General features: G+C 46.6%; 1 protein-coding gene across 1 annotated transcript in view; it reads left to right on the forward strand.

Annotated features, from left to right (window-relative positions):
* The window catches only part of LOC102825659, a 163,407-nt gene that overhangs the window by 92,281 nt on the left and 59,075 nt on the right, over positions 1 to 12,051 (forward strand). The window contains exons 4-5 of the mRNA XM_006832051.1: positions 4,204 to 4,557; positions 7,292 to 7,436. Coding sequence (XP_006832114.1) covers positions 4,204 to 4,557; positions 7,292 to 7,436 — 499 coding nt within the window. The remainder of the gene's footprint in view (positions 1 to 4,203; positions 4,558 to 7,291; positions 7,437 to 12,051) is intronic.

Here is a 12,051-nt window from a genome sequence, read left to right on the forward strand (position 1 = left end):
CTTGTCATGATCCACACAAACATCTTTCTGATATTCTCTGCTTTCAGCCAAGCTCCATCGGACATCAGCAATGATATCTCTCTTTCCATGGCCTCTTCTGAATCCAGCTTGAACCTCTGGAAGTTCAGTTGCTATGGAGTCAGTTCTAATTCGTGGCAACCCCAGGTGTATCAGAGGAGAGTTTGTAATCTGGAGGGTTTACAGTGGCTGATTTTCCAGAAGCAAGATTGCCAGACCTTTCTTTTGCGGTACCTCTGAGTGGCCTCAAACTTCCAACGTTTCACAGCCAAGCATTTTAACCCTTGGCAGCACCCAGGGACTCGCTGTACCTTTTAGAGGCTGTGTTTGTTCCTATATGTGTACTAGGAAATACTTAAAGTAGAATTGTAGTTTTCATTTGTGCTCACCTGTGTAGGAGCCGTGGCTTCGCAAGTGATGTTGAAAACGGGAAAGAAACATTCTCCCTCTGATTCTGGCCGCCTCCATGTAAAATTCTCACCTCACTGGAGCGCACCTGGCTTTCCCCAGCCCACACCATTTCCTGGAGTGTATTGTGTTCCTCAGAGGCTTTGTTACCTGAACAACTAAGACCACTTCTTGCTTTCCTATACACATCTCCTTATTTTAAGGCAAAGATGGGCGGAATTTTGCAGAAGTACAAAAAAACCAACTAAGCCATCAAAAAATTGCATGTGGATGTGTGAGCGGTTAGACAACTGAAAGTTGGTTGTGCTTCTGTTTTCTGGGGTGCTGTAGGATAAGCACTAGACTGTCAACCGCCAGGTTGGTGGTTCAAACTTACTACCCACTCTGTGGGGAAAAGATGAGGCTTTCTGCTTCCCTAAAGATTTACAGCCTTTGGGAACCCTAATCACAGGGTCGCAGTGAGTTGGAATCGATTCGATGGCAGTGGATATAGTTTTGTTTCTGTTTGCTGGTTGTGTGTGTGGCTTTCTGCATCTTTGGATCATAAGGTAGTGCTATAGATGGTTTTGTTCTGTTCACTGTCTGTTCCAGTTTCATTTTGTAATTGATTCAAACTGTCGTTTACTCTGTTTTTATAATAACAGAAAACAATATGAACTTCCCCATGATTTCTGTTCTGTGCCCCATTGGTGGTGAACTGGATGTAAGACAGAGTTCAAGGAAAGGGAGAGTTGGTGAAAAGCAGAGCAAATAGGGCTTTCTAGAAACTGTGGGTACTGCCTTAGGAGCAGAAATGACATAGAATCGGGGGGGGGAGCCTTTGCGACTGGAAATTGTGAGAACCTGATATCAGGATTCCTATTGTCATCAATTGGGGAGCGCAGTGGCTTCATAAGATAAGCCCTGGATTGTGAACTGCAAGATGGACGATTTACACCCAACAGGGAGAAAGATGAGGCTTTCTGCTCCCACAAAGAGATTGAAAGCCTCCAAAACCCTATACAGTGTCACTGTGAGTCACAGCCCACTTGATGGCATTTAACAACAAATTTACACTAATTGGAGCTCTGGTGATGCAGTGGGTTAACCATTAGGTGTCTTACCATAAGGTTGGTGGTTCAAACCCACCAGTCACTCTGCAGGAGAAAGCTGAGGCTGTCTGCTCCCGTAAGAATCGACCATCTCAGAAACCTTGGGGGGCTGGGGTGGGGGGCACTTCTACTCTGCCCTGTGTGTCAAGATCCAGTCGACTGCGGTGAGTTTTTGTGTTGGCACTAATTGGCTACGTGACACCAGACAAGTCTCTGAGCTTATCTAGGGTTCAGTTTCCCGAATTTGAAAGGCGAGGGGTGCCAGAGAACCCTGTAAATCCATCCCTTCCTGGAATCCATGGCGCTTTATCACCTTCTTCCTGAGAGGCGAGCTTGTGAATTTCTAGGCATAGCTGACTGACCGTTGTAAGTAAGACCTGTCATCTTAAATCTCTTGCTACTAATGGACACGAGCAAAGTATCCTGGGCCACCACATATCCTGGGTCACCATGTATTTTTGCCATGCTCTACCATGGTAGCTCTGGGTAACCAGACCATGGCTGCTCAGGGGCCCATGTTGTCAGCTTGACCCTTTTCCGTTTCAGCAAGAAGTAGATTTTCTAGAAGTGGATTGCCAAGACTTTCTTCCAAGGCATCTCTAGGTTAACGCAAACCTCTAGCCTTTCCGTTTGCAGCCATATGTACCTTTTCCATCACCCAGAGACTGACTGACTTGTATCTTTTAGACGGGGTGCTTTCTTCCTTTACGTATGAGGGAGCTTTAGAACATTCGTGGGAAATGTAGAATTAAAAGACAATGGATTTTTTTCCTGAGAACTTTTTGAAGTCCCCTTGTGTGTGTTGGAACCACAGAATGATTTTAAGTAGAATTGTAGGAACAGCTTTTCCTCCCTGAGCCCTTGCCCTGGAGCTGTGGTGGTGCCATTGGTTAAGCCTTGGGCTGCTAACCGTAAGGTTGGCTGTTCAAACCCACCAGCTACTCCTCAGGAGAAAGACAAGGCTGTCTGCTTCTTAAAGATTTACAGTCTCAGAAACCCGATGAAGCAGTTCTACTGTGTCCTACAAGGTCACTATGAGTCGGAATGGACTTATTGGCATTGGGTTTTGGGTGGCCCTTGCTCTGAGAGCCTTTTATGAAAATAGTTGATAGAAATGAAAGTCACCTAGCGCTGACTGATGATCATGCTATCCCGGAGTTCCTGGTCATCTGTGTTCATTGTTGTTATTGTTGTTGTTAAGTGCCGTTGAGTCGCTTCCGACCCATAGCGACCCTGTACAGGGTTTCCGAGGCTGTAAATCTTTACGGGAGCAGAACGCCTCATCTTTCTCCCGCAGAGCGGCTGGTAGTTTCGAACTGTTGGCTTTAAGGTTCGCAGCCCGATTCGTAACCACTACGCTACCAGAAGAGCCGCCGCAGTTAAGGACAGCTGATAAGAGCTGCCTCTGTGCAGTGCGCCCTCATTTCGTTGCATCTTCACAGGACTTAATTATCCCCAACAAACAATTGCAGGACCAGATCCTGGGGTTGAGGATCTTGTCTGATTTCACAAAACCAGCAAGTGGCAGAGCCAATCCCAAAGCTCATGTTTTCTTGTTGTTTGTCCATCCCACCTCCTTCCCTCTTACATCCTGGTGTCTCTGAAAAAGTGATTTGAAAAATTAGAAGGCATTGTCAGATTGGAATCCTAGCATCTTGAGAATTGTGGGACCAGCCAGCTAGTCTGGAATCTGAGTTCCAGAAATGAGACTTGTGGATCCGTCTACAATCACACAGCTTGTCTGACCTTGTTCTTTGAACCCCTCACCATCACCACACTGCCCGTGACCCCACACTCTGCAAGATGACCATCTCGTGTGGCACCCTAAGAGCACTCAATTTAATCTTCTTACATCACCTTCTGTTTTTAAGTAGTTCACAGGATTCAAAGCAAATGCCTGAGAGTAGTATTACACATTCATTTCTTCTACTGGCTGGCTGGCCTGGTCCTGGACTATTGTTATGGATATTTGGGGGGGTATGTGTGTAACACTTGACACATCTCATTTAATATCAATAGTTCTCATTTTCTTAAAGACTCTTGTCATCGCCACACAGGGCTGCCCACAGGATTGGTGGTTCTAACCCAGCAGCTGCTCTGTGGTAAAAAAGACGAGGCAGTTGGCTTCTGTAAAGATGTGTAGTCTTAGACCCCCTAAGGAACGGTTCTACTATGTCCTAAAGGGTTGCTAGGAGTTGAGATCAATTAAACCAGTGGGTTTGGGTTTTGGGTTTTTGTCACAATGGCCACCAAACTTCAAGTTTAGATCTTGGCGGCTCATTCGTGTTGAACGAAGTTTACGTCAGCTTATTTGAATCCGTGTTTTAGTTGTGCCTTGTGGCTCAGTAGGTTAAGTGTTGGGCTGCTAGACAAAAGATTGACAGTTCAAACCTACCAGTTGCTCTGAGAGAGGAAGATGAGGCTGTGCGCTCCCATGAAGACTGACAGTATCAGAAATCCTATGGAACAGTGGAACCATATTCGGTGGGATTGGTATGAACTGAAACCCACTCTGTGGCAGTGGGTGGGTTTTCACGTTCCACAAAAATAGCTTTGTAATTTTTTTAATTAAATAGGCCAGTTAAGCACAAAAGCCTTGAGGAAGGGCCGAGAAGGTGGGTGGGGACACATAGCTGAATACCTTCCTGGATACTTGAGCTGACCTAACTTGTTCACGTTTGAAAAGGTGGTTACTGAGGAGCACTGGCAGAGGGCCTCCACACAGGATGAAGACGGGGCCGAGACACAGAGGAGCCCCAGCAGGCGGTGGGGTTCTGGCAAAAGGGCAAGACCCAGACCCCTCTCGGACTATGGCCAGTCGGCAAGCCGGAGTCTGTCCATCCCTGAGGACGCTGTCACTGTAGACACCCAGAAGATGGATTTTGTGGATGGTGAACACTCACCAGGCCTGGCACCCATGGGTGCCGCTCCCGTGGGTTGCCCTAAAGGAAGTCGGAGAAGGAGGCCCATGTCCGTGATAGGAGGCGTCAGCTTCTACAGAAACAGCCCAGCTGAGGAGTTGGAGACTCTTCTCACCCAAGTAAGATCTGCTTCTGCCAAAGCCAGCCACCACCCTGAGTCCAGGCCTGGCCTTTGTTGTCCACAGAGGAGCGCTGTGGGCTGTGGCTGTCCCTCGCCTTCTGTCTTCCTCCAATCTCTTCTCTCCATGCTCAGCTTTGACTTCCTGCCTCTGTGTGATAACACTCCTCAACGCCAACTAACCACCCGGCCTCCGGATGCGTGCCGGCCCACCCACTTGTGCTAACCTTTGTCTCTCTTGCTGCTACAAACAAAACAAAAACACGTGGAATTAGTTTGCTGTTGCTACTGGTTTTATTTTTAATAACCTGAGGTTTGCATTAAGGTGAAGGTAGCATAGATTAGTTTGTGAACTTCTGTGAAAGAAAAAATTATTGAAAAAGAATGTGTCATCCATAGACTAAATGTAAAGATAAGAAGAAAATTTTTAAAACCCAGATGTTTCTTTAGGACAGGGGTGAGACACCTTTTTCTGCCAAAATATATAGCATCCTTCACGGGCCATACAAAATTAGCCTGCTGTATTTGGTCAAACATTTAATTAACTCACCAGTTTGAAACTACTGGCCATTCTGTGGGAGAAAGATGAGGATTTCTTCTCCCGTAAAGATTTACAGTCTCGAAAATCCTATGCAGCGTTGCTGTAAGTCGGATCAGACTCCAGGGCACACCACCACCACCACCAATATGATAGCTGGAGTCCTGGTGTGGTGCTGTTGGATAATGCCCTGGACTGAAAGGTCAGCTTGAATTGCAAGGTTGGCAGTTCAAACCTACCAGCTGCTCCTTGGAAACTCTATACAGGATCGCTATGAGTTGGAACCAACTTGAGGCCCTTAACAGATGTGATGTCTGGGATTGTGATTGCCCTGGCAAGGCCAGACCAAATGGTTTCGCAGGCCTTATATGGCCCATGAAGGAGCTCTGGTAACATGGTGGTTATGAGTCGGGCTGCTAATCATACGGTCAGCAGTTGGAAACTTCCAGCGGTTCCATAGGAGAAAGATGAGGCTTTCTGCTCCCGTAAAGATTTACAGCCTCGGAAACCCTGTTCAGGGTCGCTATGAGTCAGAACCGACTCCACGGCACATAACCACCACTACCACTATATGGCCTGTGGGCCCGGTGCTCCTGATCCCTGCTTTAGGAAATAGAACATCAGTTTGTTTTATTTTTCTAATCATTTTCTTAATCTTTACTGTTGAATTACAACTTTGCAATTGGTTTGACAATACATTAAAATCTTATCACTGGTCCTGTAAGGAGCCCTGTTGTCGCAGTGGGTTAAGTGTTGCACTGCTAACCTCAGGGTTGTTGGTTCAAACCCACCATGAGCTCCATGGGAGGAAGATGAGGCTGCCTGCCACCATACAGATGACAGCCTTGAAAACTAGGGAGGAGTTCTAGTCTTTGGCTTTGAGTTGGAATCGACTCAATGGCAGTGGGCTTTGGGTGGTAATGGTCCCGTAGCAAGCTTTAGGGGTTCAAGAAGTGTCAATCAAGTGACCAGTGAGCATGTTGGGAACAAAACACGTGATTAATGGCCCTGTTAAAGAGGAGTTTGCACTCACTGGGTGAATCAGACACCCAGGCCAGGCGCTATGGTTAACAGTTCACACACAGTTTTAAGAGGAAGTGTCCAATTTCATTTGAAAAGCCTTATGTCGTAACTAACCCATAAAATTCTCTTATAAGGGAAATTCTATATTCATCTCAGTGTTGGGTTGTACGTAGGCTTATATAATCCCCATGAATCCTAGCTCAATGCCATGTTTTGCAAGCAGTCAAAAGTAGACAAATCCTTCTTCACTGAATGGGGTTGAATTAAATTCTTAATGTAAAACTACATTACATTAAAACAATAATAATAATACAATAAAGTTGAAAAATACCATGAAATCTTTTAAAAGATGCTGGTTGTTTAAGAGGTTGCATATTATTAGGCAGGAACTATTTTTGAGCCAAATCTAATTCTAATCTATTTTTGCTCAAAACACAGCATAGTGAAGGAATTCTAAGTACCTACGAATTCTTCCACGTCAGAGCATCAGAAAGGTGCATAATAAAATAATGCTCTGCAACAATATGAGATTGCTTCAAAAGTTCTTGAAAGAGTGGGATGAAAAGATCATTGAATTTTTCCATGAACCTTTTGAAGCCCCGTTGTAGAAAAAAAGCTTGAGGAAAGTATGCGTAGACTTGGCCTCTGACGTATAATCTTAGGGATGGTTAACAGGGAACGTTGAAAGGGGATAGAGACAGATCTAAGGAGACCAAGATGAATTTGTGGAAAACCAACACTTCTCTGAAAGAAAGCTCAGTTGTTGTGGCCGTTTTATTAAAGCAAGAGCATCTGTCAGCTCCACAGATGTTTACTGAGCTCCTCTCCATCTTTGCTGCTTTTAGAGCTAGATCCGCCTCATCTTCCAACATGTCCTGTGTCAGAACTCACCACTTTGTAAAGCTACCTTTTCTCAGCTGAGCCTTTTTGCTTCTCCCTGGTGTGTGCAACTGACAGATGTGACAGAGACGCCCACGGGTTCCTAATGGCTCTGTCAAACGTGGACAAGAATTGACTGCGGTTGCTCTGCACACAATTTGGAGGAAGCATCTTACGGCTACAAGTGGCTTTGAGGCGAGAACTCGGAGCGCCTTGCAGCTGTGTATGTGTGAGCTTCAGGCAGGAACTGCAACTTCCTGGCATCTCCTCACGGCTCTTTGGTTTCCTCTTACAGCCCACCTCCAGGCCTCCGGTGCCAGCTCACCAGGTGCCACCGTACAAAGCCGTCTCAGCCCGGTTCCGTCCGTTCACGTTTTCTCAGAGCACCCCCATCGGCCTGGATCGAGTAGGCCGCCGGCGCCAGATGCGAGCATCCAACAGTAAGTGTTAAATGCCCTGGGTGCTGAGGCCTGCCCGGGCCCATCCCCTAAAAGCAGACATGTAGGTACATTATGTGTCTCTGTCCCTCTGTGGACACGGTGTCTACTGATCTGCCTGCAGGTCAGCTGGTACCCACTTTGAGAACACTTACCTTTAAAAGGTGAACATAAGAAACATCAAAGATAGGAAGTATATAGAAACCAGTTCATTAGTGGTTATTAGGGGTGTGGGTGGAGGAAGGTTGGGGGGGTGGGAATTGGGTTCACTGGTTAGGAGACCCTGAACTTCAGTTCGGGGTGATGGGAAGTTTAGAAACGGATATAAGGGTGGCCATTTAAACATGATGGAAATGATCAATATCAGTGAACTGTGCATGTGGAAAAGTTGGAATGGTAAAGGTTTTCTTACATAGAGATTTACTGTGTGTACTGGGTTGAACTGTGTTCCAAAAAAAGTTGTGTTCTGAATCCTAACCTGCGTGCCTGTGGTTATAATCCCATTTGGGGTTACATGTTCTTATGTTCAGGAGGCAGAATGTTTGTAAGGTGTGATGTAAGCCAATCTTCTTTGAGATATTAAATGCAAGCTAGCAAGCCGACATCAGGGAGGAGAGACACCAGGTCTCATGAGTTCACCTAGGAACAGCAACTGAAAAGAGACAAGGACCTTCTCCTGGAGTGGACACACACAGAGAAAGGCTTCTTCTAGAACCAGCAGCCTCAATTCAGGCTTTTAGCCTTCCAAACTGTGAGGGAACACATTCCTATTCATGAACCCACTCACTGGTGATGTTTGTGTTCTGGCAGCACTAGATAACCAAGACATCACAATCCTTTTTTGATAAAAAAAAAAAAGGGGGGGGGGCGGGAGATTGATTGGTCAGAGAAACAAAGGAGAAAAAGAAGGTGTAAGATCACTGAGGTCAAGGGAAAGTTTGAAAGAGGTTGAAGAGCAGGAAGGTCACTGGTGACCTCTGACCTGGAAGTCGTTGGTAAGGAGAGATATCAGGGTGTGAGCATGTAGGGTCAAACAGGGTTGTGAGAGGTGCGAGAGTTTATGAAGAACGAGGAATGTGACAACTCCTAAGGTGTTTGCATGGTTTTAAACTCTCTTCCACACACCTTATGAGTTGTAGAGGGCACATGATTTCATCAAGCAGGGTGTAACGTGAAAGAAGAATCAGAGAGCCATTAAGAGGTTTAGGAAACTACAAACATCTCAAACCCAACAGGAATGTCCTGAAGAGAATGATCCAGCTACTCCTGTTACTTGTCAGAAGAGCAGGTACAAACACCTGTGTCCTCAGAGATGGTCAACATTGGTGCTCCTGAGTCCCAGCTTCACTGATCCTTTCTCTGACCTCAGTCCCTAGATACTTCCTCAGGCCAGTCTTCCATACACACTCTTTTCAGAGTCAGTTTTCACCTTCAACCTGTCTGCGTTATTCTCTCTCTAACTCTCCCTGTCATCAGTGTGACCCCTGTCTCAGTTTCCATCTGCCTCTCTTACCTTGCTATATTCAGATCTCACCATCCTGTATTCCCCCCATAGCTATGGGCTCTCATACTACCTCTGCCCAGACCTGCCTCCCTTTCCACTACCACGTGTGAAACTCCTTCCTCTTCCGAGTTCTGTGCCAGCCACCCAGAGTGTATCCCTTGTCACCCTCCCGAAGCTCCCTTTGGCCGGATGCTCTCACGCTCACTCTCTTTAATCTAAGAATCAGTGTCCGGTGACGCAATTCTGAGAACGTTATCCAAATGGAGGAAGAACTGACCTCCCCGAGACGTTCTTCACAGAGTGGTCTGTGATAGCAAAATGTTGCCATCATCTGACTGTTCACCAACTGTGGGAGAGAGCGGGAGGACAATGTGACTGTGAGAATTGTCACACCACTGATTACCACGGTGGATTGCACTGATCTGCCTGACGAGTCAGATGCCCTCTTCCCCCCTCACACTCCATACCCATTTCTCCCGAAGCCAGGAACCCAGGTAAAGAAGGGACTTCCTTCAACTGAGGAGGATCGCCCCTCAGTCAAGGGTATGTGAGCACTGTGCTCCTCAGCTAAAACCTCCAAATAAGCACCCACGGTCTACTGAGAGAAGAATACTTAGTTGAAATGTCATAGGAGACCACTTCCAAACAGCTTATAACATAGACTATGCAACAAAAGGAAAAAGTGACTCATTGTAAGTGAGTAAGTGTGTTTAAGAGGTGTACACAAGTATGTCATGATTATAACCACATACAATACGTACACATACGAGGGACTTTCAAAAAGTTTATGGAGAAACGCCATTATCTTTTCATTCCATTTTCCCACGAGCTTTCGGAAGCCCCTTCAGATGGTCAAAGATGTACAAAGAATATGCAGCAATGAAAATGAGGTCATGAGGGTGGGAGGAATGTGGACAGTTTCTCCTCCAACCCCAAACACATATATCCCCATACCTTCACCCCCTGCACTTTGTAACAGTGGTTTTTGAGGTGAGGGAGGTACAGTTGTTTGGTTGAGAAACAACAGACACTAACTCTGGCGTCAGGAGCTCTCAGAAAGGCTAAGTTGGCCGAGGAGCCAGGCTAGGAGGCAGGCGACAATCAGGGTTGGCCCTGGTTGTCTAGGAACTGCAGAAAAGGCCATGGAGCAGCATGGAGGAGTGGCAGTCCTTCCCGCCAGTGGTCACTCTGTCTGAGTCCAAGCCCCAGAACAGAGGTTTCTACTGTCCACGCTTAGGTGTCTGCAGGAGCCCAGTCCTTGCGGTCTGTTAGCAGGTGACCACCTGGATCATCTATCCCTTCATGCTGAATACCCATGAGACCTTGGTGGGTCAGTGGTAGAATTGTCGCCTTCCATGCAGAAGACCTCGGTTCACTTCCTGACCACATGCTTCATACACAGCTGCCACTTGCCTGTTGGTGGACGCTCGTGTGTTGCTATGATACCAAACAGGTTTCAGTGGAGCCTCCAGACTAAGATGTGCCCAATGATCTGCTTTAGAATATCAGCCAATGAAAACCCCAGGGTCTGAGTTGCACTTGATCATGGAGATAATGCAGGACCAGGCAGTGTTGTGTGCCATGGTACAGTGGGCATCATGAATCGGGGGCCAAATGGTCAGATGCCAACATCAACCAGGCTGGGCACATTGGAGGAGAGGTCATTCTCCCAATGACCACATGGAATCCATGTAAGGAATCAAACAACAAGTGACTATTCACTGTGTTGGTGTGACTCTGTAGGATAAGCACTAGGCTCGGAACCACTAGGTTGGTGGTTTGAGCTCACCAGCCGTTGGTAGGAGAAAGATGAAAGTTTCTGTTTCCACAAAGATTTACAACCTCTGAAGCCTTATACAAGGTCACTGTGAGTCAGAACCTACTTGAAGGCACTTACCAATTCACTGTGCTAGGTAGTGTGATTAAAATAAAGGGGAGGGTTAAAAAAATAAAACAAGCCATTGTTAAAGAGAGCATTCCAGCTTCACAGTGACCCAGTAACCCGGTGAGACAGAGTGTATCTGCTCCCTGGGGTTTTCCAGACTCTATAAATCTTTACAGGAGCAGAAAGCCTCATATTTCTCCTGAGGAGCACCTGGTAGGTGTGAACCACCAACCTTGTGGTTAGCAGCCCAGTGCTTAACTCACTACATCACCAGGGCTCCTCAAAGCATGGTTGTTGCTGTTCAGTGCCGGCGAGTTGGTTCTGACTCATGACGATCCTGCATAGGATTTTTAAGGAGCGGCTGCTGAGCTTGAACCGCTGACCTTGTAGTTCAGCGCAGACATGGTAACCACTGTCAGTGAGGCAAGTCTGACTCATGGGGACAGTCTGTCTGGGGCTCTGAGGCTGTAACTCTATATCAGAGCACAGTCTCCTCTTTCTCCTAAAGAGCCGTGGGTTTGCACAACCAACTCTGCAGTTAGCAGACTGTTTGCATCACCCATGGTATTAAAAAGGGAAAGCTCTCTCTCTCTTATCTTTGGTTGCAAGGCCTTAGGTGGCATTTCTGACTTTGTTTCTTCAGCCTCCGTTGCCTCTGCCCAGCACCTTACATGCTGTAGGGTTCTTTGCTGGATGAGGTGGCTCAAACCTCCTCCTTTTAGACTTCCGCGCCGTTAGTGGGCCTGCTTGTCCAGACTTACTTCTCTGGCCTCCTTTGTTCCATCTATTGTTGTTAAGTGCCATTAAGTCATAGAGACCGTGTCTGGTTCGGGTTTCCAAGAAGCGGTTGGTAGGTCTGAACCACTGATCTTTCAGCTAACAGTCCGGTGCTTATCCTACAGCACCATGCCAGGACTCCTTCTGCCAGAAATTTGTCCATCGAAAAAATTTGTGGAGCATCAGCTATGAGCCAGGCACCGGTATTATTGTGTGGCGTAACAAAATATGACATAACAGAAGTATGCATTCTAGACAATGTGCCATAACAAATACATGCATTCCTAACAGATATATACATTCTAGAGAACGTGCCCTCACAGATATATACATTCTAGGGAACGTGCCCTCACAGATATTCTAGGGAACGTGCCCTCACAGATATATGCATTCTAGGGAACGTGCCCTCACAGATATATGCATTCTAGGGAACGTGCCCTCACAGATATATG

Source organism: Chrysochloris asiatica, unplaced genomic scaffold (assembly GCF_000296735.1).
Source record: "Chrysochloris asiatica unplaced genomic scaffold, ChrAsi1.0 scaffold00005, whole genome shotgun sequence".
Classification (NCBI taxonomy): domain Eukaryota; kingdom Metazoa; phylum Chordata; class Mammalia; order Afrosoricida; family Chrysochloridae; genus Chrysochloris; species Chrysochloris asiatica.